The sequence below is a fragment of the Podarcis melisellensis genome (genome assembly GCF_964234715.1).
Source record: "Podarcis melisellensis genome assembly, chromosome: 5".
In the NCBI taxonomy this organism is placed as follows: Eukaryota; Metazoa; Chordata; class Lepidosauria; order Squamata; family Lacertidae; genus Podarcis; species Podarcis melisellensis.
The window spans coordinates 87,267,744-87,293,040 of record NC_138537.1 but is presented as its reverse complement, the minus strand read 5'-3'; the positions used below and the strand labels follow the sequence as shown (position 1 = coordinate 87,293,040).

Genomic DNA, 25,297 nt, shown 5'->3' with positions numbered 1-25,297 from the left:
GCACTTCCAACGCGCCAAGGGCTGCGGACCCCGGCGCCTGCTTGCCAACGCCTCGCTGAGCTGCGCCGGTGAGCTCCAAACGCGTGGGGAGCGAGCTCGGGGTCTGCACCGCCCCACAGAAGGGAGGACCTCGTGACCCACTTTGCCGGCGGAGGTCACTGTCGGTCATTGCCTTCCCGGTTCCGGGAGCGGCGTAAGCCTCTCGGGCGCGCGCGCGCACGCCCCCTTTCCCTCCTAACCTCTCCCTCTCCCTGGCGGCGCATCAGCTGCTAAGGGGAAAGTCCCGGCTGACGCGCCGGCTGCGCACCCGGCTGGCCATGCGAGGGCCATGCATGCAACGGAGTCCCTCCGCAGCCAACGGCGCCGTCCAACAGCAGATTGCGGGCAGCCAATGCGGAGCGCGCAGCGAGGTGGCACCAAAGTGCCGGCGACCAATGGGAGGCTCTCTCCAAGTGCCAAGGTACCAGCCTCCTGATCGCCTCTGCGCCCAGCTGCGCTCCACTTAAGCGGCGCCACCGGACCCGTCAAGGCATCCTTTTCGGCGGAGTTGCGCAGAGTGGACGGACCCTGATCGCCCCGTGGTGCGCCGCTGGACAGCATCGCCGTGCAAACAAAGGGCCAGAGAGAGACCGGGCACCTCCTGGGGGGTTACTCGCGTTCAGGGCTCGGGCAACTTAAATAGCTGCGCACCAGCGCGCACAGCAGCCAAAGGAGCGTGGGGACTTGGAGGCAGCTGCGCACCAGCGGAGCCGGGAAAGAGCATCGCGCCGGAGGAAGAGCAGCACAAAGCCCTCTTCCGATGCCTGCCCAACTAGCCCACGGGGAGGTAAGGCGCCGCTTCCTCCTCCTTAATAATTTTTATTTTATTTTTCTAAAATGGTGAGTTGCTTGCTCTTGCCCAAGGCAACCCAGAGCGGCTGACGACTCATCCACCCCCCTTGGTAGGTCGTTGCTGCCTGTCCCGCGGGATGGGGGTGAGTGCTCCTTCTGCATCCGACCCCCTGGCTTGGAAAGCCCGGTCCGCATCCTTTCCTGGGCAAGAGCCGGGGATCAGCATCCTTCTTTCCTGCCTGCCTACTTCTCCCTTCCCTTCTAGCATCCCAGAGCAGCTCCATTTCCCCAAGCATCCCTTTCCTTTAGTGTTATCATCCTTCTTTCATGGCCGCGTCGAAAGGCCCTGCAAAAACGTCCATTAAAAAAACAACAACCCCAAAGCATTCCGGTCTTTTCCCTGCGCGCACCTCCTTATACCAGACGGTTAGCCGTCCCTCTCGTGTGAATAATGCAAGCCCCACACCGAGGTCTTGCCCTGCAGCCAGGCCTTCCACAGCCCGACCTGGTTTTTGCAACGGCTTCTGTGCGCAAGGGGGCGGAGGCGCTGCGCAATCGCTGGCGATGCGCACCGCGGAGCGAGGCAGGGGGGCGTCACTAGCCGGGCCATTGGCGGCGGCTTTTGTGATGGAGTCGGTGGGGAAAGCTGCCGGCTGCAGCCTTCTTTGCCTTTTCCTGGGAGCAAATCCCTGTTAAAGGCAGTGGGGTTTGCATGGGAGTAAACACGTATGCGCTGCGTTAGAGGGAGAGAACCCAGTCTCTCCAAGCCACGACTGCGCCACTGGCTGGATCTTCTTTTTCACCCGATGCCTCACTGCGGTCCTGGCAGCCCAGCTGCAGCTCCGAGTATGACAGGCTGCAGTCTCAATTTGCATTTACTTGCGAGCAAGCTCCTTTGCAACGCGCCCCCGGATTGAAACGGGCACGTTAGTTTCTCTTTGGCAGAAGAGCTTTCGGCGAAAAGGGTAGCCTTGCCAGGGCTTTTAGCGAGATTATAGAATGAGCAGGTTACTCCCGGGAGGCCACCTGGCCTTTAGGAATGCGGTTTCGGCTGCCAACTTGCCTTTAGCATGCTTGAGAAGGCATCCAGGTCATTCTCAAAAGCCTCTTCCGCTGGCAATACCTGTCCAGTCAAAAACGGCAGGCAGCCTTTGGCGGACGGGGTGGAACCGCATAGGTGCCACAGATCTACACAAGCTAAGCATCTGTGTTGTCCCAACGCCAGGAAAGGAAAGTGATAATACTAGTGTGTTCTTTCATGAGTGGCCAATCTTTTATGTTACTCATAACTTGCTACAGCGCACATCTGGTTCCCTGGCTTTCAAATATCCAGGAGCCAAACCTCCTTAGGTGGTGTCTCACATGCCCTCAGGCAATATTGTTAATAAATGTTGCTGCTAATAGAAATACATTTGACCAAAAGTTCTATGAAACACAAAAAGCTGCTTATTTTTTAAATTTTCCTCCATGCAAACTGGTCTGTTAAAAGGCAACGAGTTAGTCATTTTGTATTCTCCAGGACCATCGTAAAAAAGGAACTCTCGACTCCAGTGTTCATTTCATATTCAATGCAGTAACGCTCCTTATTAATTTCTCTTGCTAGAAATAGCCCGTCGTGTCCCAGAGGCTCAAAGCTGTTTCCAAAACACTGGCTGCCCCTATCCTAACAGATTAGACTGCAATCTCACACCCCCCTAAAGCAGTTACAGTACAGTACGGACTTCTCTGCAGACGTAGTTAGGACTGCAGGCCCAGTTACCCTCTCAGTGATTCTCTGTATCAAACAATGTTGATTCACATTGTTCAGTGGGGTTTCCTTCCTTCCTTCCTTCCGTGTGTGCATCACACGGGATTGCAGCCTAGATCTTTTTAAATTCTCCATTAGAACGGATGGGACTTAAGAAGTGTTTGACTTTGAATTGTGTCCCTTGCAATTTACCATCACGTTGATACTATAGCAATGTTAATTGGTTTGTAGGAAAAGGTGGGAGCCTTTGGACTCTAGACGGAATGGAAGGGTAGATCTTCCCCAATGAGCTTTCTTTGGCATTCCTGTTTATTATGTTGTTATATGCGCTGGAAGCTGCCCAGAGTGGCTGGGGAAACCCAGCCAGATGGGCAGTGTATAAATAACATTATTATTATTATTATTATTATTATTATTATTATTATTATTATTATTATTATTATTACCCTTATGTGGTTACCATTGCACAAGGACCCCCACTACCCCTTCTATCACATTCCTGTGACTCCTTGTTGCATCACCTCCCCCTTTGTTACATCATTCCTGCTTCTCCTGCATCTCTCTTAAGGTGTGACAGGGAAGCCTGTCTACTTGGGCAAGCTTGAGCCCTCATTTTTCGAAGGCTCCAAATTACACGAGCCACCCACACAAAGCAAGGAGGCTGCAACTGAAGCAATCGTTCAGTTAGTGAAACGAGGACAGATAAAACAATAATAGCCGCTGTGAAAAACAGGGCGTCTAATTTGCTAACTGTTGCGCTGCAGAGTTAACAGCTTGTGGTGAATAGCCTGGCAGAATAGCCAGATCTTAAACTGATGCTGTAACTGAGCTAAAGTGAGTGCCAAACAGAACTCAGGTTAGAGGGTATTCCACATTTGGGGTGCCACCACAGGGAAGGCCTTCTCCTGTGTCACCGAATGGTTTCCAAAGTCACGATTATAAAAAGAGCCCATCTGAAAGATCTTAATGCCTGGCTACCGCAATGCTGCGCCAGATTTGTATGTTCCAAGCCTTTCATGGATCACACCAGAATTCTGTGATTCTGTGACACCAGAATTTCTGGATTCTGACCAGAAACATATTACAGTGGTACCTCAGGTTATGAACTTAATTCGTTCCGGAGGTCTGTACTTAATCCGAAACCGTTCTTAACCTGAGGTGCGCTTTCACTAGTGGGGCCTTGCCACACGATTTCCGTTCTCATCCGGGGGCAAAGTTCTTAACCTGAGGTACTACTTCCGGGTTAGCGGAGTTTGTAACCCAAAGTGTTTGTAACCTGAGGTGTTTGTAATCTGAGGTACCACTGTATTTATTTTATGTCATTCATTTCACAAAATTTGCACGCCGCTTAATTGTAAAAAGAAAAACTACCATATTAGGTTAAGGTCTGATTAACTACAATAACAATTTCCTCCCCTTTTTTGCAATGTACACAATGTATTTTTTGTTGTTGTTGTTGTCCTGTTTCGTTTTCCACATGGATACTATTTCTTGTTTCTCCTGTGCGCTTGTAATTTGCATACCTATTTATATAATCGTGCCTATATTCCAATCCTCTGGATATATTTAGAAGAAAAGAAAAGGGAAATCCCTCAAAGCAGCTTAGGACCCTGCCTTAGCAGGGTTGCTTCCAGGCTGCGTAAGGGCTCCATCCCATGCCTCTCTTCTCAGAAGTAAGCTTAGTGGCTTCAGTGAGGCTTGCTCCCAGGGAAGTGGGTGTCAGGATTACAGCGTTCATCACCCTGCAGCTTCACTGAAATGGATGAGCCGAACCGTGCCTAACTTTGGGATTAAAGCATGACGACAGGACCAGTCCTGATGTTATCACTCTCACCAGGCCAGGTTTAGAAGCCAGAAGCCTTGGGGAGACTCCTCCCAGCACCTATATGGGTTTTTGCAGCCCCCTGCAACAAACCCACAAGGTTCCGTCTGTCTCTATCCCTAGCGAGAAAACCTGGTCGCCCAGAGGCAAGCTGTTCGTTTACCTGTCACTGCAATTAACTGCAGGCTTATTATTATTTTTGGAACCAGGGACTGAGGAGGAGCAGGAGGAGCCAACCTTCCTGGGTCCTCCTCGCGTGTAGTTTTGGTACAGTCTGTGTAAGCTCCTTTGATTGGCGGAGGTGGCTGTGGGGTGAGGGTGAGGAGAGCACATTAGTCATTGTGGTTCTGGGCTGAGGTGATGAGGTGGAGAGATTTTATGGGGTGTGGGGGGGGGGAAGGGGCCCTCTTGCCAGTCCCAGCCCTTTTGATGCCTTCATTGTTCTGTCCCTACCGGTCAGAGGCAATAGACTTAATTACAGCCAGCTCAAAAGACTATACAGGAACCTCTGTAGAGCTGTTTTGGAGTTGTCTAAAGAAAGCCAGGCTGATTTATTTCCATCTACGAATCGCTTCCTGTCTCGAAGCTGTTTGCAATAAAAACCTCAAACAGAAGACATTCTCTTAAATTATTTGCATGACATAATTATCTTTACAATTTTATTTCAGCTCCTTATTTATCTTTTCCTTGGGCTCTCTCTATGTGTGTGGCCTTGCTTCTTTTAAATTTTGTTTTTAATTTACCTTTCTATGCATGTTGCATATTGCCTCACCTTTCAAATGCCAGCTGAAAACTTTTTCTTTTCTATCATACTAATGCAGGCAATTAAGAATACATTTTCCCACAACTTTCTTGGTGTGGCCTTTATTGTACGGCTTCATAGATTAATGCTGCAAAGTGTTCTGATTTTCCCTCCAGTGAATGATTTATAAAGCAAATAAACAGATCATTTCATTTCCCCATTGATGACTGTTATTTCCTTCTGTGCCAAAGATTTCAATATACTGTATAGACAAACAAACAATAATTTAATATACAAAAAGAATTCAAATCTAATGCAGATGCTGACTGGACTAATTTAACATGCCCATTTTCTTTCTACTGTACGGTGACTTCCAGCTAAAGTCATCATAAGGGGGCATGATATGTTATTGAACTACAGCTCCCATCATCCCCTGCTGGGACTGATGGGATTTGGAGTTCAAAACATTCAGAAGGCACCACATTGACCATCCCTTCTCTGGTTGCTGTGAAGGCTTTAGAAGAGGAACAAACATGGTTAGGAAAAGAAGGGGAAATCAAGAGGGGAAATCTGGTACAGAGTTTCTTTGAATATGACCTATCAGGAAACTCAAGACATGCCAGGAATGAAAATCATTTATTTATTTTTTTGAATTTGCATTTTAATTATGCAACGGTAAACGTTGTCATATTACATTACAGGACTTACTATAGTATAATTTCCAACATGTATACAAAAATTTTATATACCTAGAAAGAAAATGAAACAACAAAAAAAGAAAGAACAAGGAGAAAAAACAAAAACACCCCCCAAATCATATACATACCAACACACAAGACTTCCTGTCTATCCTGTTGTATATTCCTTTTTTACAAATGAATGCGCTCTTATTATTGTATATTTCTTTACATTTTATCTAATACATTCCTATATCAATATGATCGATATCAATCAATATCAAATAAGTCTTATTTCTCAACTCATTCTCACTCCAACGTCAATCAAATGCTAGCGTAGATAGCAAACCTTTACTGTACAGAAATGAAAATCAAGATGAGAAAATGTTACTGTCCTCACCCTTTGTTATATACGGGGCTTTTTCCCCCGGAGCTTTTCCCCGGAGCTTTTTTCAGCTCCGGCACCTCTCTGGTGGGCACTGTTGCCATCTTAAGAGAATAAGGGGGAAATTCGTGGTAAGCTCTGGCACCTCTGGGGATAGGGCAAATGCTTCATGCCCCTGCTCCTAGTCTGGTACCCATTGCTGTGAGAAGAGGCTTAATACCGTATTTTTTTCTCTATAAGACTCACTTTTTCCCTTCTAAAAAGTAAGGGGAAATGTGTGTGTGTCTTATGGAGCGAATGCAGGCTGCGCAGCTATCCCAGAAGCCAGAACAGCAAGAGGGATTGCTGCTTTCACTGCGCAGCGATCCCTCTTGTTGTTGTGGATTTTGAGATTCAGAATATATTTTTTTCTTGTTTTCCTCCTCCAAAAACTAGGTGCGTCTTGTGGTCTGGAGTCTTATAGAGTGAAAACTACGGTATATGACAGGTCTCAAGAGTAGCTTTTTGCACCATGTTAGTGCCTGCTCCCGCTTGCATTGTGATTTTCTCATGTGGGCGGGTTCTCAGTGTTATTTGCCAGTCCGGAGGAGGAGGCAGCTTTGGACAATGGCTTCCCTGCTGCCAGCTGCGCCCGCCTGGAGCCTGTCTCCTGATCTTCTCTGTTCTCCGACGAGCCTCTCATCAGGTCATGTCGCCTTTCTTGAAACCTTCTGATGGTGTGACAGTGCCAGTCACTTCTGAAATAATCTATTTGATGTCCTTTCAATCGAAGTGCCAGCAATTAGGAAGAATTAAGATCTGGAATTTAGATAAATGCTTTGTGTTGTTTATGAGAGGGAGGGTTATATCATTGATCACCTGATGCTTTATTGGGACAGTTGCATAAGGTCAAAATGGGTTGATTGGGAATAGCTACCACTGGCCTGTTTCCTTGTACGATGGCAGTCACTAGTCTGAAAGAACTGCCGCACTAAATGAAGGTTGCCATCTTGCTTATGTGTAGAAAAGAAGTGGCCGTGTGCCACGATACCTTGGTTTCTAGCCAGCTTGTTTAAATGATGATAATTACAAGCAACCACAATTAGCAGTGGCTTTTCAACATGGCCCATCTCTGCCTGAATGTGTCTGAGGGCCCAGGAGCCATTTAGCCACTTGTGGATTTGCCTAACATAACAAGAGCTTTGGTTCCAATTCTTCTCTTTGTGACTTTGGTTTTTGTTTCCCTTTCTCTGCCTCTTGTACCAGCTCCCCTCGGATTTCTCCACCACCACTGCCTTTGCTCGTGTGTCCCAGAATGGGGCAACCAGCGTGGAGAAGGTCCGCTCCACCCATGATGACATCGGACCTCACAGAGAGATGACGGATGACGTTTTCGACGAGACCTATCGTGAGAAAGAAGGCCCCAAGCCGCAGAAGAGATACGTCTGGAGGAACATAATTCTCATGTCTCTCCTCCATTTAAGTGCACTGTACGCAGCTATCTGGCTCACCCCTACAGCGAAGTTTGCCACCTTGGTGTGGGGTAAGCAAAGAACGTGTTGATTTCCCTCTGAAGGAATTGCCTGCTTGTTTTGCTCTGTTTTCTGACCTCCTGCGCAATGGGATCTGCCTCTCATCGTTGCCGTGTTCAGCCTTGCTCTCAGAGGGCCTCGAGGAGAATTAATTACCACCTGTGAACACAGGAACAGGCTCCATCGGGAAGCATTGTGGTTGTGTTTTTTTAATTAGTTCAAAAGCATATTGTAGCACACACTTAAGTTCCCTCCTCAAAGCAGTTGGAAGGCCCATCTGGATTGCCAATACCCTCATAGCCATTAAGATACACATCCTTTCCTTCTAAAAAAAATATTTAGTAAGCTGGTTTTTGTGCGCAGAGTCTTTTTTTAAAAAAGTCCCTTTACACCTGAGCTGGTTAACCCTTTTGGGGGCAGCTCACCAGAGTTACTATGTTAGGGTCATGGCAGATGAGTCACTATTGCTTACTGAGAGGGAGAAGCATTGGGGAGGTCAGTGCGGTGCAAACACACCAACAGAGCCAATCTGATGCTCCCGCTGAACCCTAAGCTGGCCTCATTTGTTAAGTTTACTTATTGCGTTTACTGGTATATGTCTGCCAAGACACCCAAGGCAGCTTGCAGTTTTAAGGTATTAAGACGTCACATGCAAAAGTTAATCTTGTTGATGAGTGACTTCTGAGGATGACTTAGTTGAATACAACGCACAGCATGAAAGCAGGTCTGTTTTCTTTCAGGAAGGCTATTCCTTCTCAGTAGAATTACAAGCAGTTTTCTTTTTGATTCCATCCCTCCACTGGACATGTGCACAGCTAAACTGTCCTAAGAGACCACGTGCTGTGCATATGTTCCTAATGAAATGGACAAAATAGTGGACTGAAGATATAAACAAAAACCAATACAGTGGTACCTCTGGTTATGAACTTAATTTGTTCCAGAGGTCCGTTCTTAACCTGAAACCGTTCTTAACCTGAGGTACCACTTTAGCTAATGGGGCCTCCTGCTGCCACCATGCCTCTGTTGCACGATTTCTGTTCTCATCCTGAGGTAAAGTTCTTAACCCGAGGTACTACTTCTGGGTTAACAGAAGTAGTAACCTGAAGTGTTTGTAGCCTGAGGTGTTTGTAACCCGAGGTACCACTGTACTCAAATCCTGACATCCATGCCATCCCCTTAAAAAGAAACGTGAAATACTCTTCGACATCCTATTTTCCACTAGAAAAACAAACGTTTCACCATGCTTGTCGAAAGCAATGGGGCAAAGAAAGACTTTTAGAGTGGTTTGCCTCCATAAACTCGCACCAAATAGTAAATTGCTTCCACTTGAGGGCATTAGACCAACCACTACACCTGATGCAGGCCATAGAAGGCTCTCTCTCTCCCTCTCCCCATAGCTGTCAGCATTTTCCCTTTTTTTAAGGGAAATTCCCTTATTCCGAATAGGATTCCTTGCAAGAAAAGGGAAAAGTTGACAGCTATGATACACACACACACACACCTCTAAAATGGCCACTTCTTGGGTGACTTGCGAATAAACAGCATAGGAAGCAAAATAAATACTCTCCTCCCTACAATGTGAACATTGGGGTTTCTTCTTTTTATCCCTTTTGAAACTCTGCTCTTTAGAAAGCTTTAGCAGAGAGGCTGCTTTGTTTAGACTTCATAGGGATACGTAACCAATTCCAGCCATGGGTGCATCTCCACCTCAGAGTGGATGCTGTTGCATGCTTTCAAAGGGCAGTTTCAGAGAAACTAATATTTATGGGGTGTGTCTCTTAACATTCCTTCTGGGAAACGTCCATGCTCTCAATTTGAGAACGCTGCTATTTTCAATGTTCTCTCCTTCTGAAATATGCCCTCCTTGTAGGAATGCAACATACAAAAGTTCCTAAGATCAATGCCTGGCATCTTGAAGTATGATTGGCGGAAGAGAACCCTGTTTATGACCCTGGAGGTCTTCTCAGTGATGAGTGAGAATGACCACTGGTCTGCTTCCTATCTCAGATGGAAAAGATGGGAAATGTATTCTGGGTGAGATGGAGTTGCAGATTTGGTGGATGAAAACCCTGTCTTTCACCTTGAGCCCTTTGAAGAAAGGTGGAGTCTAAATGCAGTACATAAACAAACAAATAACAATGGAGAAACTCCAGGAACTCCATCCCTTTAATGCAGGAGGAGGACAATCTATTTCAGCCACTTACCCAGCCAATGTTTTAAATTCAAATAAATTTCAGCTCAGTAGTTTGAACCTATGGCAGCTATAAAATCCCATTGATAGCCACAATGACAAAGCCTTTGGGGGGGAAGGGGGGAAAACACATTTGACAACAGGTGACATTCTGAAACTGGCAAGATAGCCTCTTCCAGGCCTCAGCCTGTTTGCCCTTGTCCCAATATCTGCCTTGCTGCATCACTGCAAAGAACAGCTGAGGAACCACAAAATGCCACCCCACTTTGAATTGCCTGAATTCTGAAATATATGAATGTCTGATTTGTGGTAACTGGAAGAACTTTATCCCCTTTACTCTCTGATCCTCACTGTTCACATACTGCAGAATGGACTGGCTCCTGGGCATTGATTAGTACACATAATAACCCGTACATAATAACCGGTCCCTGCTTATTATCTTCTCTCTTTTTATTGTGGTAGATGTAGATCTTTATAGACAAAGCTATGGAGATACTTTTTTATACTGCCATGTTTAAAATGTGATTTGATGCCACCAGCAGCAATAATGATAACAGATTACAAGAGCTGATTGTGGCCAAAGTTGATGTGCAAACTGCTCTGTATGGAGCCATCAACCAGGGTGTTTGGAATTGGGCCGTAATGGGGCAATTTGCACTTTCTAATCAGGTGAACCTGTGGGGCTGCCCTCTTTAAAAAGAGGGAGGCAACCCCAAGTTACATATTGAGAACTTAAAGCGGCCCCAAATGAAAGGCCTGGAAACAAGGAACAAGGGATAAATGTTCTGTTTTTGTTTCTTGTTGTTTATTTTGGTCCAGCTGACTCAGATTTTTCACAATAGAAGCCGAAATATTCGGCATCAGCTGAGTCCCCACAAAGGCCCTTTGTTCTGAACAAGGAGCCCAATTTTAAAGACAATGTTTTGGTCATTTCCCCTGAGAAGCCATTGTGCTTCGAGAACAGCACTGCCTTCTGGGTTTCAGATGTGCTAGTTATACGGTCTGTCCTCACAATTGATCCCTCTAGGTTGACTGTGTTAACAATCCTTCAGCATCATTTCAAGCCCATCGTTTCAAGCAGCCAATTTAGGAGACTAGCAGCGATATCATTGCTACAAACAGTGGGAGGTGACTTTCCCTCTCACATACCCTCCAACATTTCTCTGATGAAAATAGGGACGTCCTATTCCATAATAAGGGACGCGGCTGGCGCTGTGGTCTAAACCATTGAGCCTCTTGGGCTTGCCGATCGGAAGGTCGGTGGTTCGAATCCCCGCAATGGAGTGAGCTCCCTTTGCTCTGTCCCAGCTCCTGCCAACCTAGCAGTGCGAAAGCACACCAGTGCAAGTAGATAAATAGGTACCGCTCCGGTGGGAAGGTAAACGGCGTTTCCGTGCACTGTTCTGGTTCGCCAGAAGCAGCTTAGTCATGCTGGCCACATGACCCGGAAGCTGTCTGCGGACAAACGCCAGCTCCCTCGCAACCCTAGAGTTGTCCATGTCCGGACTTAACGGTCAGGGGTCCCTTTACCTTTAACTTTACTAATCCATAATAATACTACTACTAATTTTATTATTTATACCACGCCCATGTGACTGGGTTGCCCCAGTCGTTCTGGGCACCTTCCAACGCATATAAAAACATAATAAAACATTGAACATTGAAAAAACTTCCCTATGCAGGGCTGCCGTCTGATGTCTTCTAAAGGTTGTATAGTTACTTATCTCCATGGCTCAGGGGTCGCATAACTCTGTACCCTCCACAACATTACTCCAGTGAAAATAGGGAGATCGTACCATACCCTCCCAACAATTCTCCAACGAAAATAGGGGTGTCCTAAGGAAAAGCAGGACATTCCAGGATCAAGACAGGAACAGGGACGGCTTCTGAAAATCCGGGACTGTCCCTGGAGAATAGGGACACTTGGAGGGTCTGTAATTAGTGATTTGATTCAGAGCAGAGTTAACACCTGGGGTTCTAGGAAGCAGGGGAATTTTCAGCACTCGATGCAGTAAGGCTGTTTCTGCCCAAAGTGACTTGAACACAATAACAGTCCCTTGCGACAGCTATGCATGTTGTCTACTCCTATGCGCAGCAGAGGATCAGGTTTTGCAAGCAGAGCGATCAGATTTCGGAGCATCCTCTGCTTCCAGAAGCTGAAATGCAGTCTTCTATTGATTCCCATATCAGGATTGGCACTGCCAGCCAAATTATGGTTTCTCTCCCCAGCCCCAACCACTAGTTGCCAGCTTTTATGGAAGCATAAAAAGCTGTATTATTTCAGTAGGTGTTTTAAAAGGTCTTCTTTTTCTCAGTTTGGCTTTTTGCTCTTCTGTTTCTGCCTCTTCTGACTGTTTGGTTCTCCCTTTACATTTCCCATTTATGTTGTTTTAAGAAGTTGTTCAGTTTAAAGATGTCCAGTGTGCCTTTTTCCTAGAAAGGTGGGCTATACATTTCAATTTACATTAAAAAATAGGTACCGTATTTTTTGCTCTATAAGACGCACCAGACCACAAGACGCACCTAGTTTTTAGAGGAGGCAGTGGCGTAGCGTGGGTTGTCAGCACCCGGGGCAAGGCAAGTAATTTGCACCCCCTAACCCGTGGATTTGCGCCCCCTAACCCGTGGGCTTGCGCCCCCTAACCCTAACCCCCAGATGTTGCACCTGGTGCGGCCGGCCCCCCCTGCACCCCCCACGCTACGCCACTGAGAGGAAGAAAACAAGAAATAAAATATTCTGAATCTCAGAAGCCAGAACAACAAGAGGGATCCCTGCGCAGTGAAGGCAGCAATCCCTCTTGCTGTTCTGGCTTCTGGAATAGCTGCGCAGCCTGCATTCACTCCATAAGACGCACACACTTTTTAGGAGGGAAAAGTGAGTCTCATAGAGCAAAAAATACGGTAATTTAGTTTTCCACACGAGCAGCTAAAGAAGCAGGAGAGCTGATCTAGTAACAGAGGAAGTCTCCGCTGGCTCAGCAGAGCTTACAATCTGTTGTTCTTGACTTATCTATCCATAGCGCACTTGCTTTGTGGTTAATCTGTGGCCTGGTTGCTCCTTTCACAGCACTTGCAGCACTAGACCTGCCCATAAACATTTAATGACTCTCCTTATATTTTTAGAACTTCTGCTATGGCCTCCTTTTAATAAACTCTGCACTTGCGATGCATGCAGGAGTTGTGCAATTAACCCACCGTGATATTGTTGAGGAGGGATCCATGACTCACACGCCAAATGAAAAGCCTTGCTAGCTGGGAAATAATTGCATTTGCCCCATCAATAAGATACAATTTAGTTCTGGAAATATGCGATGTCTCCGGCTCAAAGCTGCCTGGATCTCATGCAACAAATACTGTATGCCAAAAAAATAACAACAATTAAGAAATCAGATCTTTGTGAAGTGGATCTCTTGATATGCCCTAAAAGATCAGACGCAGATTTGCAGTTTTGGTTGAAACCTGTCTGAATGGCAATTCTTTGCCTTCTGTTTCTCTAACAAATCGAACTCCAGGTTCTTCCTTCAAATATTATTATTGTTTTGTTTTTAAATAAAAAAATTATTAGATTTTCCACAGTGATAACACAAACCACAAAGCAAAATGATACACACAAACAGAAAAAGAAAAAGAAAAAAAGAAGGAAGAGGGGGGGAAAGGGGGAACAATAAACAGATAAACAATAACAACAAACTTAATTCTTCACAAATCCAACCTTTTAAACATCTTGGTTGACTTCCTCAAATCCCTCCCTTCTGAGTTTCCTTGTAATTAAAAGTAACAGCTTTCCAATATCATTATTAAACTAAAACAATTTCCAATTATAGTCCATCTTATTCACTTTTCTTAACATTCTAAATCCCATTTCTTTAATTATAACTTAATTTAATCCTAGGCCTCTTTGTTTCTTTCAAGTAATTTCTAATTTTTTTATATTACAATCTTTATTCAAATAGTCCTTGAATTTCCTCCAGGCCTTATTATTGGGGGGTTTTTTTGTTTTTTTTTTAGCAATGCTTACGTTTGTGAGTTGCAGTGGGATAACGCTGAAGTAGGCTTCTTCCAATTCACTCTCTCAAGTCAAGTCAAGTAACCTTTATTGGCATCACATAAAAACATTCAGAATACATTCAGAATAGATAGGCCAGTGGAATCTCGTTGCCACCCCAGTGGCGCAGCCACCCACCAAGGGTGGGTTTCCAGCAAGGGCAGGATCCTGTAGCATACATTAGCGACAAAAAAAAAATCAAATACAGGAACTTAGCTACTGTCTTGGTGAGCTCCTGGTCACCTGCGCATAACCTCTGTCTCTGGTTTCCATGTTGGAATACATAGATGGTCTAGAAATTGTTGGTGGAGATCATCATACATTTTACATTTAAGGGCCATGTGAGCTAGAGTTTCCACCAGGTGGGCATCGCACTGGCAGATCCTATCTCCTTCTGCCAAACCGGCAAGCCTACCCCAAGGGAGGTTAGAAGGATTAGAATTGAACCTAGCCAACAGAAAGGCCCTTCTTTCTTGCGGGTTAAACAAAAATTGTAAGTAATTAGGATTAAATTCCTGCGCCCAAGAGAGTCGAAATTCACTCTCTCCCTCGCTTTTCTTGTTCGCAGTATTTGTTCTCTTCGTCTTGAGTGGGCTGGGAATCACAGCCGGAGCACATCGCCTTTGGAGCCACCGTTCCTACAAAGCCAGCCTGCCTCTCCGAATATTCTTGGCGATCATCAACTCCATGGCTTTCCAGGTAAGAATTATGAGATGATTAACATGGCCAGATTCCAGGGTCATGGATACATGAGGGGAGGAAAGACAAGGAAGGCTACATGCCTCCTTCAGTTTGGCTAACTTGGAATTTTGTACAAAAAAAATGGTATCTCATCCCCCTCCCTTCCCCCCAGTAACTTTTATTTCCCTTTTTCTGTACAGCGGTACTTTGGTTCTCAAACTTAATCTGTTTTGGAAGTCTGTTCCAAAACCAAAGTGTTCTAAAACCAAGGCAAGCTTTCCCATAGAAAGTAATGCAAAACGGATTAATCCGTTCCAGACTTTTAAAAACAACCCCTAAAACAGCAATTTAACATGGATTTTACTATCTAGCGCAACCATTGATTCATAAAATGAAAGCAATAAACAATGTACCGCAGTCACACAATCAATCAATCAGTAGCTGAACTTAATCTGTTTTGGAAGTCCGTTCCAAAACCAAAGTGTTCTAAAACCAAGGCAAGCTTTCCCATAGAAAGTAATGCAAAACGGATTAATCTGTTCCAGACTTTTAAAAACAACCCCTAAAACAGCAATTTAACAAGAATTTTACTATCTAACGAGACCATTGACCCATAAAATGAAAACAATCATCAACGTACTGTACTTTTAAATAAGACAATATTGTAGATGATAATTTTTTTAAAAAATTATTATTATTACCTGCACTGATGATGGCCGTTGATTGGATGGTGGGCTTTTATCCATTTCCGCAGTCACACAATCAATCAATCAGTAGCTGAACTGGCTTCCACACAGTCACAAAAACAAATTAACCGAAAAAGCCTCAAAAAGAGGAACGCAAAACAAGGAGCAAAAACAAAAGCGCCAAACTTAATCTGTTTCGGAAGTCCGTTTGACTTCCGAAATGTTCAAAAACCAAGGCTTCTGATTGGTGCAGGCGCCCCGGAAACAAGAGCTGCATCAGTTTGGCTTCCAAAAAATGTTCGAAAACCGGAACACTTCCTTTCAGGTTTTCGGTGTTTGGGAACCAAGGCGTTTGAGAACCAAGGTACCACTGCATTTGAAATTTTTAACTCAAAGGGTAAAAGCCACCCCCAATGACAAAAAGGTCAGATGAGAGCTCAATAATCTGTCAAAACAAAGGGTTTAGATTAAAACAAATAACTAGGATTGCATGGACATACTAGGATTAACCAGTGAGGTTAATCAAATCTTCCGGCTGGTGCTTTTGCACAGCGCTGGTGTCGATTCCGCCTGTCTCTTCCCTGTCTCAGTAAGCAGCAGCAGCTGACCTGTCAGGAGTCCAGGTAGCGATCTCCACCCTGCCATGGAATCTGCTCCCATTTACTACTCTAATTGGGCACTCCCATCTAGATTTTAACACACTGCCTTAATCCAGCAAAGCACGGAGCGCTAGACTGAGAAATTCATTTCAGGGCTAATCCTTCTTCACTTCTAACTGGGTGGATTTGCCTGATGAAGCTTCAAAAAGTGACTTGGCGCAAGTTTGCATGCGACAGAGTGCAACTAGAGAGTTGTGTATGTGTGTTGTTGTTTGGTACAATTTAAAACATTCAGGCAGGATCTTCAAAGGTTCCCATTTAAAGGCGGCAAACCTCTGGGTCCTATATATATCCTTGCATTCCTTCACGCTCTCTCCTACAGGAATCATTTAGCTCACTGGTCTTCAACTGGTTAGCTGGGGATCCATTAGGGAGTCGTGGCCTGATCCAGGTTGGGTTACAACAGGAACACTACCACCATGCAAATAGATGGTAAAAGATTAAGATATAGGTCACCAGTGGGTCCTGGATCTGAAAAAGTTGAAGATAGCTCATTTAGCCAATTTGTTCCCCACCCCCAATTTTAAAACCGTAACATCATAAAAATTCATTGGCGGGTATTGCCATCTCTTAACGAAAGGACTGTATTTCTCCGTGTATAAGACTATATTGCATAGGTGGGATTGGCGCTTGGTTCATGTCATGAGTGGGAGATTGTCTGTGGCAATTGGGTGGGTGATTTCCGGCAACCCCCCCTAAAAAAAGCTCTGTGGGAAATCCTCCCCCCAAAAAGCTTAACAACTCTTCTTAATTTGAAATCCCCTAAAATAGGGGTTGTCTTATACATGGAGGCGTGTTATACATGGGAAAATACGGTAATGCATAGTTTTATTGAAACATCTAAAAGAATTCCCCCTCTCCTTTAAAAAACAATTGAACTTGTCCTTGAGGGCAAGTGTGACATCATTATTATTATTATTATTATTATTATTATTATTATTATTATTAAAGTAAGGGTAAAAGGTAAAGGACCCCTGGATGGTTAAGTCCAGTCGAATTAGACTATGGGGTACTGCGCTTATCTTCTCTTTCAGGCCAAAAGAGCCAACGTTTGTCCACAGACAGATTTCTGGGTCATGTGGCCAGCATGACTTCCTGCCACAGCGGTACATATTTCTCTACTTGCGCTAGAGCCAGTGTGGTGTAGTGGTTAAGAGCAGTAGTCTTGTAATCTGGGGAACCGGGTTCGAGTCTCCGCTCCTCCACATGCAGCTGCTGGGTGACCTTGGGCCAGTCACACTTCTTGAAGTCTCTCAGCCCCACTCACCTCACAGAGTGTTTGTTGTGGGGGAGGAAGGGAAAGGAGAGTGTTAGCCGCTTTGGGACTCCTGAAGGGGAGTGAAAGGCGGGATATCAAATCCAAACTCTTCTTCTTCTTCTTCTAGAAGGCTTTTGAACTGCTAGAGTTGGCAGGAGTTAGGACAGAGCAACGGGAGCTGACCTCATTGTGCAGATTCAAACTGCCGGCCTTACGATCAGCAAGCCCAAGAAGCTCGATGGTTTAGACCACAGCACCACCCGCGTCCCATATATTTTAATATTATTATTAGCATGTCGCCCATCTGGCTGGGTTTCCCCAGCCACTCTGGGCAGCTCCCAACAAAATATGGAAAACACAATAAAACATCAAACGTTAAGATCTTCCCTATACAGGGCTGTCTTTGGATATCTTCTAAAAGATCATGTCGTGTTGGACATGTACGGAAAGGATTCAGGTCCGAAACTTGGTTAATCTAGGCCACATCTAGATCCATGCCAGCCTCAATGTCACCTGCTGTAAAATGGGAATAATGGTTGCTTGTCTTAGAGCATCGGTCAGTAATAAGGCCCACGGGCCACAAGCGGCCCACGGGGGTCGTTTTACCGGCCCACAAGCTGCAACCGAGATGCCTGCTTGGCAAGTCCCCGCACGATGTGCTAAATGGGTGCAGTGCGGCGCGGGGACTCGCTTTTGCATGGCCGGAAATCGCGTCTGCGCAGACGCCGAAAATCACGGGTGCATGCACACACCTGCACCTGTGATCCAGCCCACAGAGGGGGCTCCGCGGCAGTGGACCGGCCCAGGCAAGGTAAGCCTTGCCGACTCCTGTCTTAAGAGCAGAAGGAGGAGTTTGGATTTGATATCCCGTTTTATCACTACCCTAAGGAGTCTCAAAGCAGCTAACAATCTCCTTTCCCTTTCTCCCCCACAACAAACACTCTGTGAGATGAGTGGGGCTGAGAGACTTCAAAGAAGTGTGAGTAGCCCAAGGTCACCCAGCAGCTGCATGTGGAGGAGCTGGGAAGCGAACCCAGTTCACCAGATTACGAGTCTATCGCTCTTAACCATTACACCACACTGGCTTCTTAGAGCATTGCGTTCAGGGTGAATGAGTCAAGGAAGTATTTTTTATCTTCCATGTTCCTTAAAGGATTGCTGTGGAAGCGGAGGACTGTTGTCTAGCTCGAAACATGACTAATGCGTTTGCCTTTGTGTTTCAACCAGAACGACATTTATGAGTGGGCCAGAGATCACCGTGTCCACCACAAATACTCTGAAACGGATGCTGATCCCCACAACGCAAAGCGAGGCTTTTTCTTTTCTCATATCGGCTGGCTGCTGGTACGCAAACACCCTGATGTCAAAGAGAAGGGACAGAAGCTGGATCTCTCTGACCTGAAGGCTGACAAAGTTGTGATGTTCCAAAGGAGGTGAGCAAAGGGCTCCCATTGAGGTTGCTTTCTTTTTCCAGAAGATAGGAAATGGATTTGTTTGTTTGTTTGTTTACTTCTACTACTACTACTACTAATTTATTATTTATACCCCACCCATCTGGCTGAGTTTCCCCAGCCACTCTGGGCGGCTCCCAATCAAGTGTTAAAAACAGTACAGCGTTAAATATTAAAAACTTCCCTGAACAGGGCTGCCTTCAGGTGTCTTTTAAAGATAGGATAGCTGCTTATTTCCTTCACATCTGAAGGGAGGGCGTTCCACAGGGCGGGCGCCACTGCCGAGAAGGCCCTCTGCCTGGTTCCCTGTAACCTCACTTCTCACAATGAGGGAACCGCTAGAAGGCCCTCGGTGCTGGATCTCAGTTTCCTGGCTGAACGATGGGGGTGGAGATGCTCCTTCACGTATACTAGGCCGAGGCCATTTAGGGCTTTAAAGGTCAGCACCAACACTTTGAATTGTGCTCGGAAATGTACTGGGAGCCAATGCAGATCTCTCAGAACTGGTGTTATGTGGTCCCGGTGGCCACTCCCAGTCACCAGTCTAGCTGCCGCATTCTGGATTAATTGCCTTCAAAGGTAGCCCCACGTAGAGGCCAACGTAGATACACTGAAAATCAGATAAGCATTCATAGTGGGAAAACTGCAGATTCCAAATTTCCAACCTTTACAGTACAGTGGTACCTTGGTACTCGGAACGGCTTGGCTCCCGAACCAATCAGTTCCTGAATGCCGCAAACCCGGAAGTGAGTGGTTTGCGAACGTTTTTCGGAAGCCGAATGTCTGATGCGACTTATGATTGAGTGCAGGAAGCTTCTGCAGCCCATCGGAAGCCGCACCTTGGTTTCTGAACTGTTTCGCGTGTCGAATGGACTCCCGGAACGGATTAAGTTTGAGAACCAAAGTACCACTGTAGTTTGAACCATTGACACCTTGGGGGTTCGAGCTAAAAATCTGATCGTGAAATGGAAATATTTAGTGCAGAGTGAAATCTTGCAGGAAAATGCGAGGGCCTACTCGAAATGGAGCTTTTTCAAACATTGGAATTTTAATGTGATCCCCTACAAAGAGCTCAAAATATGTTGACTGCAATGCATGTATCCTTCTTCCCAGGCATTATAAAACCTCTGTGGTGATCATGTGCTTCATTTTCCCTGCTGCTGTGCCTTGGTACTTCTGGGGGGAGACGTATCACACTAGCTTCTTCATGGCTGCCATTCTCCGCTATGCCTTAATCCTCAACGCCACTTGGCTGGTGAACAGTGCGGCGCACATGTATGGCAACCGGCCGTATGATAAGACCATCAACCCCAGAGAGAACCACTTTGTCGTACTTGGAGCCCTAGGTATGTAAAGGGGAAGATGTTGGGGTTTGGGGGAGGGGAAGGTCTGCAGTCGTCTTGCTCCCACCACAGTTCCCGGTGCCCTCAGTTGGTGTGTATTTTGGTTAAGGTAAAGGTAAAGGGACCCCTGACCATTAGGTCCAGTCGTGACCGACTCTGGGGTTGCGGCGCTCATCTTGCTTTACTGGCCGAGGGAGCCGGCGTACAGCTTCCGGGTCATGTGGCCAGCATGACTAAGCTGCTTCTGTCGAACCAGAGCAACGCCATTTACCTTCCCGCCGGAGCGGTACCTATTTATCTACTTGCACTTTGACGTGCTTTTGAACTGCTAGGTTGGCAGGAGCAGGGACCAAGCAACGGGAGCTCACCCCGTCGCGGAGATTCGAACCGCCGACCTTCTGATCAGCAAGTCCTAGGCTCTGTGGTTTAACCCACAGCGCCACCCGCCTTCTTTCTGACCCATGTTCGGATCTGCAGGAAGTTTTGCCTGCTTTCCATCCCTGGTTTTCCAGCTGTGCCTACATCCTGTTTCACTTTCCTCGTTCATGAGATTTCATCCTGTTGCTATTTACTTTCACACAGGTAGACATAGCTTCTGGGGAGAGCACCCAGGCTTCTCTACCACCTTTTCAAAGAGGACATCTCTAGAGAGGTTCCCATGGGGAAATTATATTTCTCAAGGGCTGCATAAGACCTTCAGTCCAGCATGCTACCAGGATATCAAACAATGGAGAGGGGAGGGAGGAAAATATCTCCCTCCTTGCCTTTGCCAGTGGATCGACTGGAGCACTGCTTCTAACTTCAGAAAGTTGATGGTGAAATGAAATCTGGCAGGCTTGAAAATAAGCAGAGTTACCATATTTTTGCTCTATAAGACTCACTTTTTCCCTCCTAAAATGTAAGGGGAAATGTGTGTGCGTCTTATGGAGGGAATGCAGGCTGTGCAGCTATCCCAGAAGCCAGAACAGCAAGAGGGATTGCTGCTTTCACTGCGCAGCGATCCCTCTTTCTGTTCTGGCTTCTGAGATTCAGAATATTTTTTTCCTTGTTTTCCCCCTCCAAAAACTAGGTGCGTCTTGTGGTCTGGTGTGTCTTATAGAGCGAAAAATACGGTATTTGCTGTGTGTGTGTAGATTTAATTTTCTGAGGCTTCTGAACCACTTTGATACAAGCCCAGGAAAAGCTGTCCATCTTCAGCCATCTTCTAAGATTTTTTGCTGAATGTGTATGCCCATATCACAAATACCGACTCCTTGCCCATTTGTCAGTTTCAATCTGGGAGAGAGTTTTTTCTCTCCCCACTCCACCATCCTGGGTGTCCTGTTGCAGCCATCTTCTCCTCTGAACATCCCTTTATCTGAACACCTTCGTTATTCTGAGAGTGGTGAGAGGGCATGTTGGAAGTCAAGCACAGAAGCAAAGAATTCTTCCTGGCTCAGATTTTAATCCCAAGACGGAGAGGAATTTCAGCGCCCCTAAAACTCACTTCTCCTTTGAGATGGGATTCTGTGAACCTCAGTTTAATTTCTGATCCCAGCCTCTCCTCTACCTTTTTACTGAGGCGAGGCCTGTTTCATATTGACTTTGAAGCCTAAGTGAAAACCAGTGCATCCAGATTCAGCTTTTGTTACAGACCATAATAGATACTATTATTAGTATTTAAGCATGGCAGAACACCATTTTAATAATACAGTGCCAACAAGAACTTTATAGAGGTAGGCTAGAGGAAAAGGTTTTCCTACTCTGTGTAGGTGGCATACACACACACACACACACACACTCAAATTGTGAAAAGGGAAAAAAATGTATATATAAAATTGTACTGACCATTTTTATCTGCCACAAAAAAATGTTTGTTTGTCATCCTGTTTTGCATGCTGCTTTATTTAGCTGGGAGGCATTGTTCTGAAAGCAAATATTGCAGTTTTGGGTAAGTGTTGTGGAGAAAGGGTAACGGTTCTTGAGGCCACAGAGTTGGAATGTATTTCTGCTCCTGCACACTGGATTATTTCGTTCGTACAGGAGCAGAAAAGCGATTTTAGGAATCTGAAACGTGGATCAGACAGTAGATCCACAGTAGATTTCTGTGGATTTAGACATCATGAACAGGAATTCTGCCTTATGCCAGAATTTGATCTGAACATCCAATTCTTGCAAGTTTAGAAGGCCCCTGAAATAAATTGATATCGTTTAGGGCAAGTTCCTAGACTTGGAATGGCATTATTCCTATCTGGTGTGAGGGTCACGAAAAGGGCTTGAATTAACACTCCAGTATTATGCACTGATCCAATATTTTGTGCTGTAGAAGTTTCGTAGGAGGTCTTCATCCCTGAACATTCAGGAGCTCAATGACCATTTGTTCCCAGTGGGACAACATACTGTAGGTAGATCACCCTATACTTATCTGTTTGTTCACTCCTTGGAAATAGCCTTAACACATCGCCACAGTGAGATGGGCCAAACAACATGTCTTTTCTCTGCCTTACGTTTCTAAGGAAGGAAACTGCAGAACACGTTGCTTCAGTTTGGTGGGTTGATTTGGGGCCATTGCATACCTTCCAACATTTCTCTGGTGAAAATAGGAATGTCCTAAGGAAAAGCGGGACATTGCAGGATCAAATCAGAAACCAGGATGGCTCCTGTAAATCTGGGACTATCCCTGGAAAATAGGGACACTTGGAGGGTCTGCCATTGGTGTGGTACACTGGGGACCAGTTACTCTGAAGAGGACATTCTCCTTCATTCAGTCTCCATCAGCATCTATAGAGAGTTTTATCGTTGCCATTTCCTACTTGACATACTTTGATCTCTCTGAAGATGTCTGTGGTAATTATCTCCTTGCCACATATGAATTGTACCTTTGCACATTCAATGGCAGCTTATTATTGCAGTTCCAGTGATTATGCAACAAGCCCCACAGATTATTATCCTTAATCCCTTTGCCTCCCCTGTGTTGATTTTAAGTTGCAATTATTCTCAGGCCACCTAGCCTACCTTTGTCGTTTGCTGTCCCACATACACTGACGACATTCCCCTCCCACTGGTTTCTCCCTTCTTGTGTGCGATGGCTATCCCATAATTCCTCAGAAGGGTGACGTGACCCAACCTTTCCTTCTGATCCTTTCGGTGCCAGAGAGCAGAAGTTACTTCATTAGTTGCTTAAAATGGGGCCTCTGGGGATTTTTTCCCGCCGGAACTCTCCGGAACTCTCAGGTGGGCGCCATTGGCCATTATAAAAGAACAAAGGAGCTCTGGCACCTCTTTTTTTCTGGAAAAAAAATTGCATGGGGTGCCTCCAATTCTGGGTCCTTTTTGAGGATCATTCACCAAGAAGCTAATCTAGGCTTAATATCAAAATAGTGTGGCAGTGGCAGTGGAAATGGTAGTTCAAATGGTAGCTCCAGCAGTAAGTTAGCAGTTATAGGCTTCCTGCAGCAAACGTTTATTGAATACATACTCACACTCAGTCATAAAGGACATTGTTTTTACTCATCAAGCAAACTAAAGAAACTTAAAATTTACTCACTAGAGTCAACTGCTTTCCAGAACCTAGTTCCCAAATAAATACACTACTTGGGCGCTTATGATTTCTCCTCCTCTCTCTCTCTCTCCCTAGGTGAAGGTTTCCACAACTACCACCATACTTTTCCCTATGATTACTCAACCAGTGAATTTGGCTTGAACTGGAACGTCACAACAGCTTTCATTGATCTTATGTGTTACCTGGGCTTGGCCACGGACTGCAAGCGAGTGTCAAAGGAGACCATCATGGCCCGGAAAATTCGGACTGGTGATGGTAGCCACAAGACTGGCTGAAGGTGTGCTCTCCTCCGTCTCCTTTCCTCCCTTCCTTCTCTTTCAAATAACCTGGGCATATGTTTAATGTTCTGCTTACTAATTACAAAGCAATGCTTTCAGGATTCTCAAGGTGATGACTCTAACCCATTCCAGTACTATGTTTTGAAATGATGTATTCAAGACCTGTAACTTTTACAGGGGACACCTCTCTCTCTCTCTCTCTCTCTCTCTCTCTCTCTCTCCTTTTGTTTTTCTGTGTTCTCTCGCTTGCTTTCATTAGAAGCTGGTAGAACATCCAACAAACTTCCCTGCAACTTATTGGAGGGATTGAGCCAACAGAGTTTCACCAATGTAGGGACTCTGTTTGCAATTATGTGTGTTTGGGTCAACTCTCCCTCTCCCTGGTTCTTGCAGCTGGTTCTTTGATGAGTGGAGGGAGATTTGTCCTATCTATTGTTCTTGTAGAGAAACTTGAGTCTAGCCCCTTGGGCCAGGGATTCTGAAATCTGGAGAAAGCAGAAGGAGTGGGTTTGCTATTGCAGAGGTTAGAGGGCGGGGATGGAAAGCGAAAGGAGAATGTGTTTTGTAAGGGTTGCAAAGAAGCCTGCTGGTTAGTCCCAGAATCAGGGTTTGGTTTTCTTAACTGGAGCCGAGTGATTCTTCTACCTCTGCCCCATGTTCTAGTGTCATGAAACTGCTCTTTTCCTGCACCTGGGCGCTACTTTAGAAACCAAGCGGCCTGTGAGGGTTATGAGATGCTTTTGTAGGAAAACTACACAAAGGAGCTGGTTGCTGGATGGCTCTGGAACAGATTTGGCTGTGAACGGGTTCCGAGTGGGGAAATGGGCATGTTTTGAGGGTGGAAATGAGTGCACCAAAGCAACACTTCCCAAGAGGAAAGAGGAGGTACTGGAGGGGTTTGAACCAAAGGTGTGTCACAGACCCAAGCTGTTTTGTTGTTGTTGTTTTGTGCTGGAAGAGTATATTTCAATTTGGACGCAGGACGGTATGTTTGTTGGTGTAGGTAAAAACAGATCGTTTTCATTCTGCAAAATATGGCAGCTGATGTCCACACACTGATCCCTAGAAGGATCAACTAAGGGCTGGAATCAAAGGGCCAAGAAAGAAGTATATTCCCTGTTCAGGGAGCTTTATACTGTTCTTGAAACACCAGGGCTGCAATAGGTGTCAAAATTTTGCACGCCCTAACAATTTTGCAACCGCCCCGTGGCCCACCCACCCCTGCTATGCCACTGCTTTCTACACAGGTTCTTTGCAGGAGAGCTTATGAAAGGAGAGAGAGAGAGAGGCATTTTTGCAATCCATAGGAAAGCTGCTTTCAAACCAGGGAGGTGTTTGCACATCCATTATACACAGATTTCTAACAGGGTGACAAAGACTACAGCATTCACACCCTTGATTTGATTATCTGCTACTGGTGAGAGGAGGGGGCATTTGCAGTGATGAGTG

At 45.6% G+C, this 25,297-nt stretch overlaps 1 protein-coding gene across 1 annotated transcript; it reads left to right on the top strand.

Moving 5' to 3' along the window:
- Positions 1 to 475: 475 nt before the first annotated feature.
- Positions 476 to 24,942, top strand: SCD (stearoyl-CoA desaturase). Its single transcript, XM_081913770.1, has 6 exons — positions 476 to 826; positions 7,450 to 7,726; positions 14,520 to 14,650; positions 18,463 to 18,668; positions 19,800 to 20,032; positions 23,646 to 24,942. The coding sequence occupies exons 1-6, from the start codon at positions 800 to 802 to the stop codon at positions 23,843 to 23,845; spliced, it is 1,074 nt and encodes a 357-aa protein (XP_081769896.1). The 5' UTR covers positions 476 to 799; the 3' UTR covers positions 23,846 to 24,942.
- The last annotated feature ends 355 nt before the right edge of the window (positions 24,943 to 25,297 follow it).

Coding starts and splice junctions, on each gene's coding strand:
- SCD (XM_081913770.1), top strand. CDS start 800: ATGCCTGCCCAACTAGCCCACGGGGAG. Junction 7,727..14,519: donor GTTTGCCACCTTGGTGTGGG/GTAAGCAAAGAA, acceptor TCTTGTTCGCAG/TATTTGTTCTCTTCGTCTTG. Junction 20,033..23,645: donor TGTCGTACTTGGAGCCCTAG/GTATGTAAAGGG, acceptor CTCTCTCCCTAG/GTGAAGGTTTCCACAACTAC.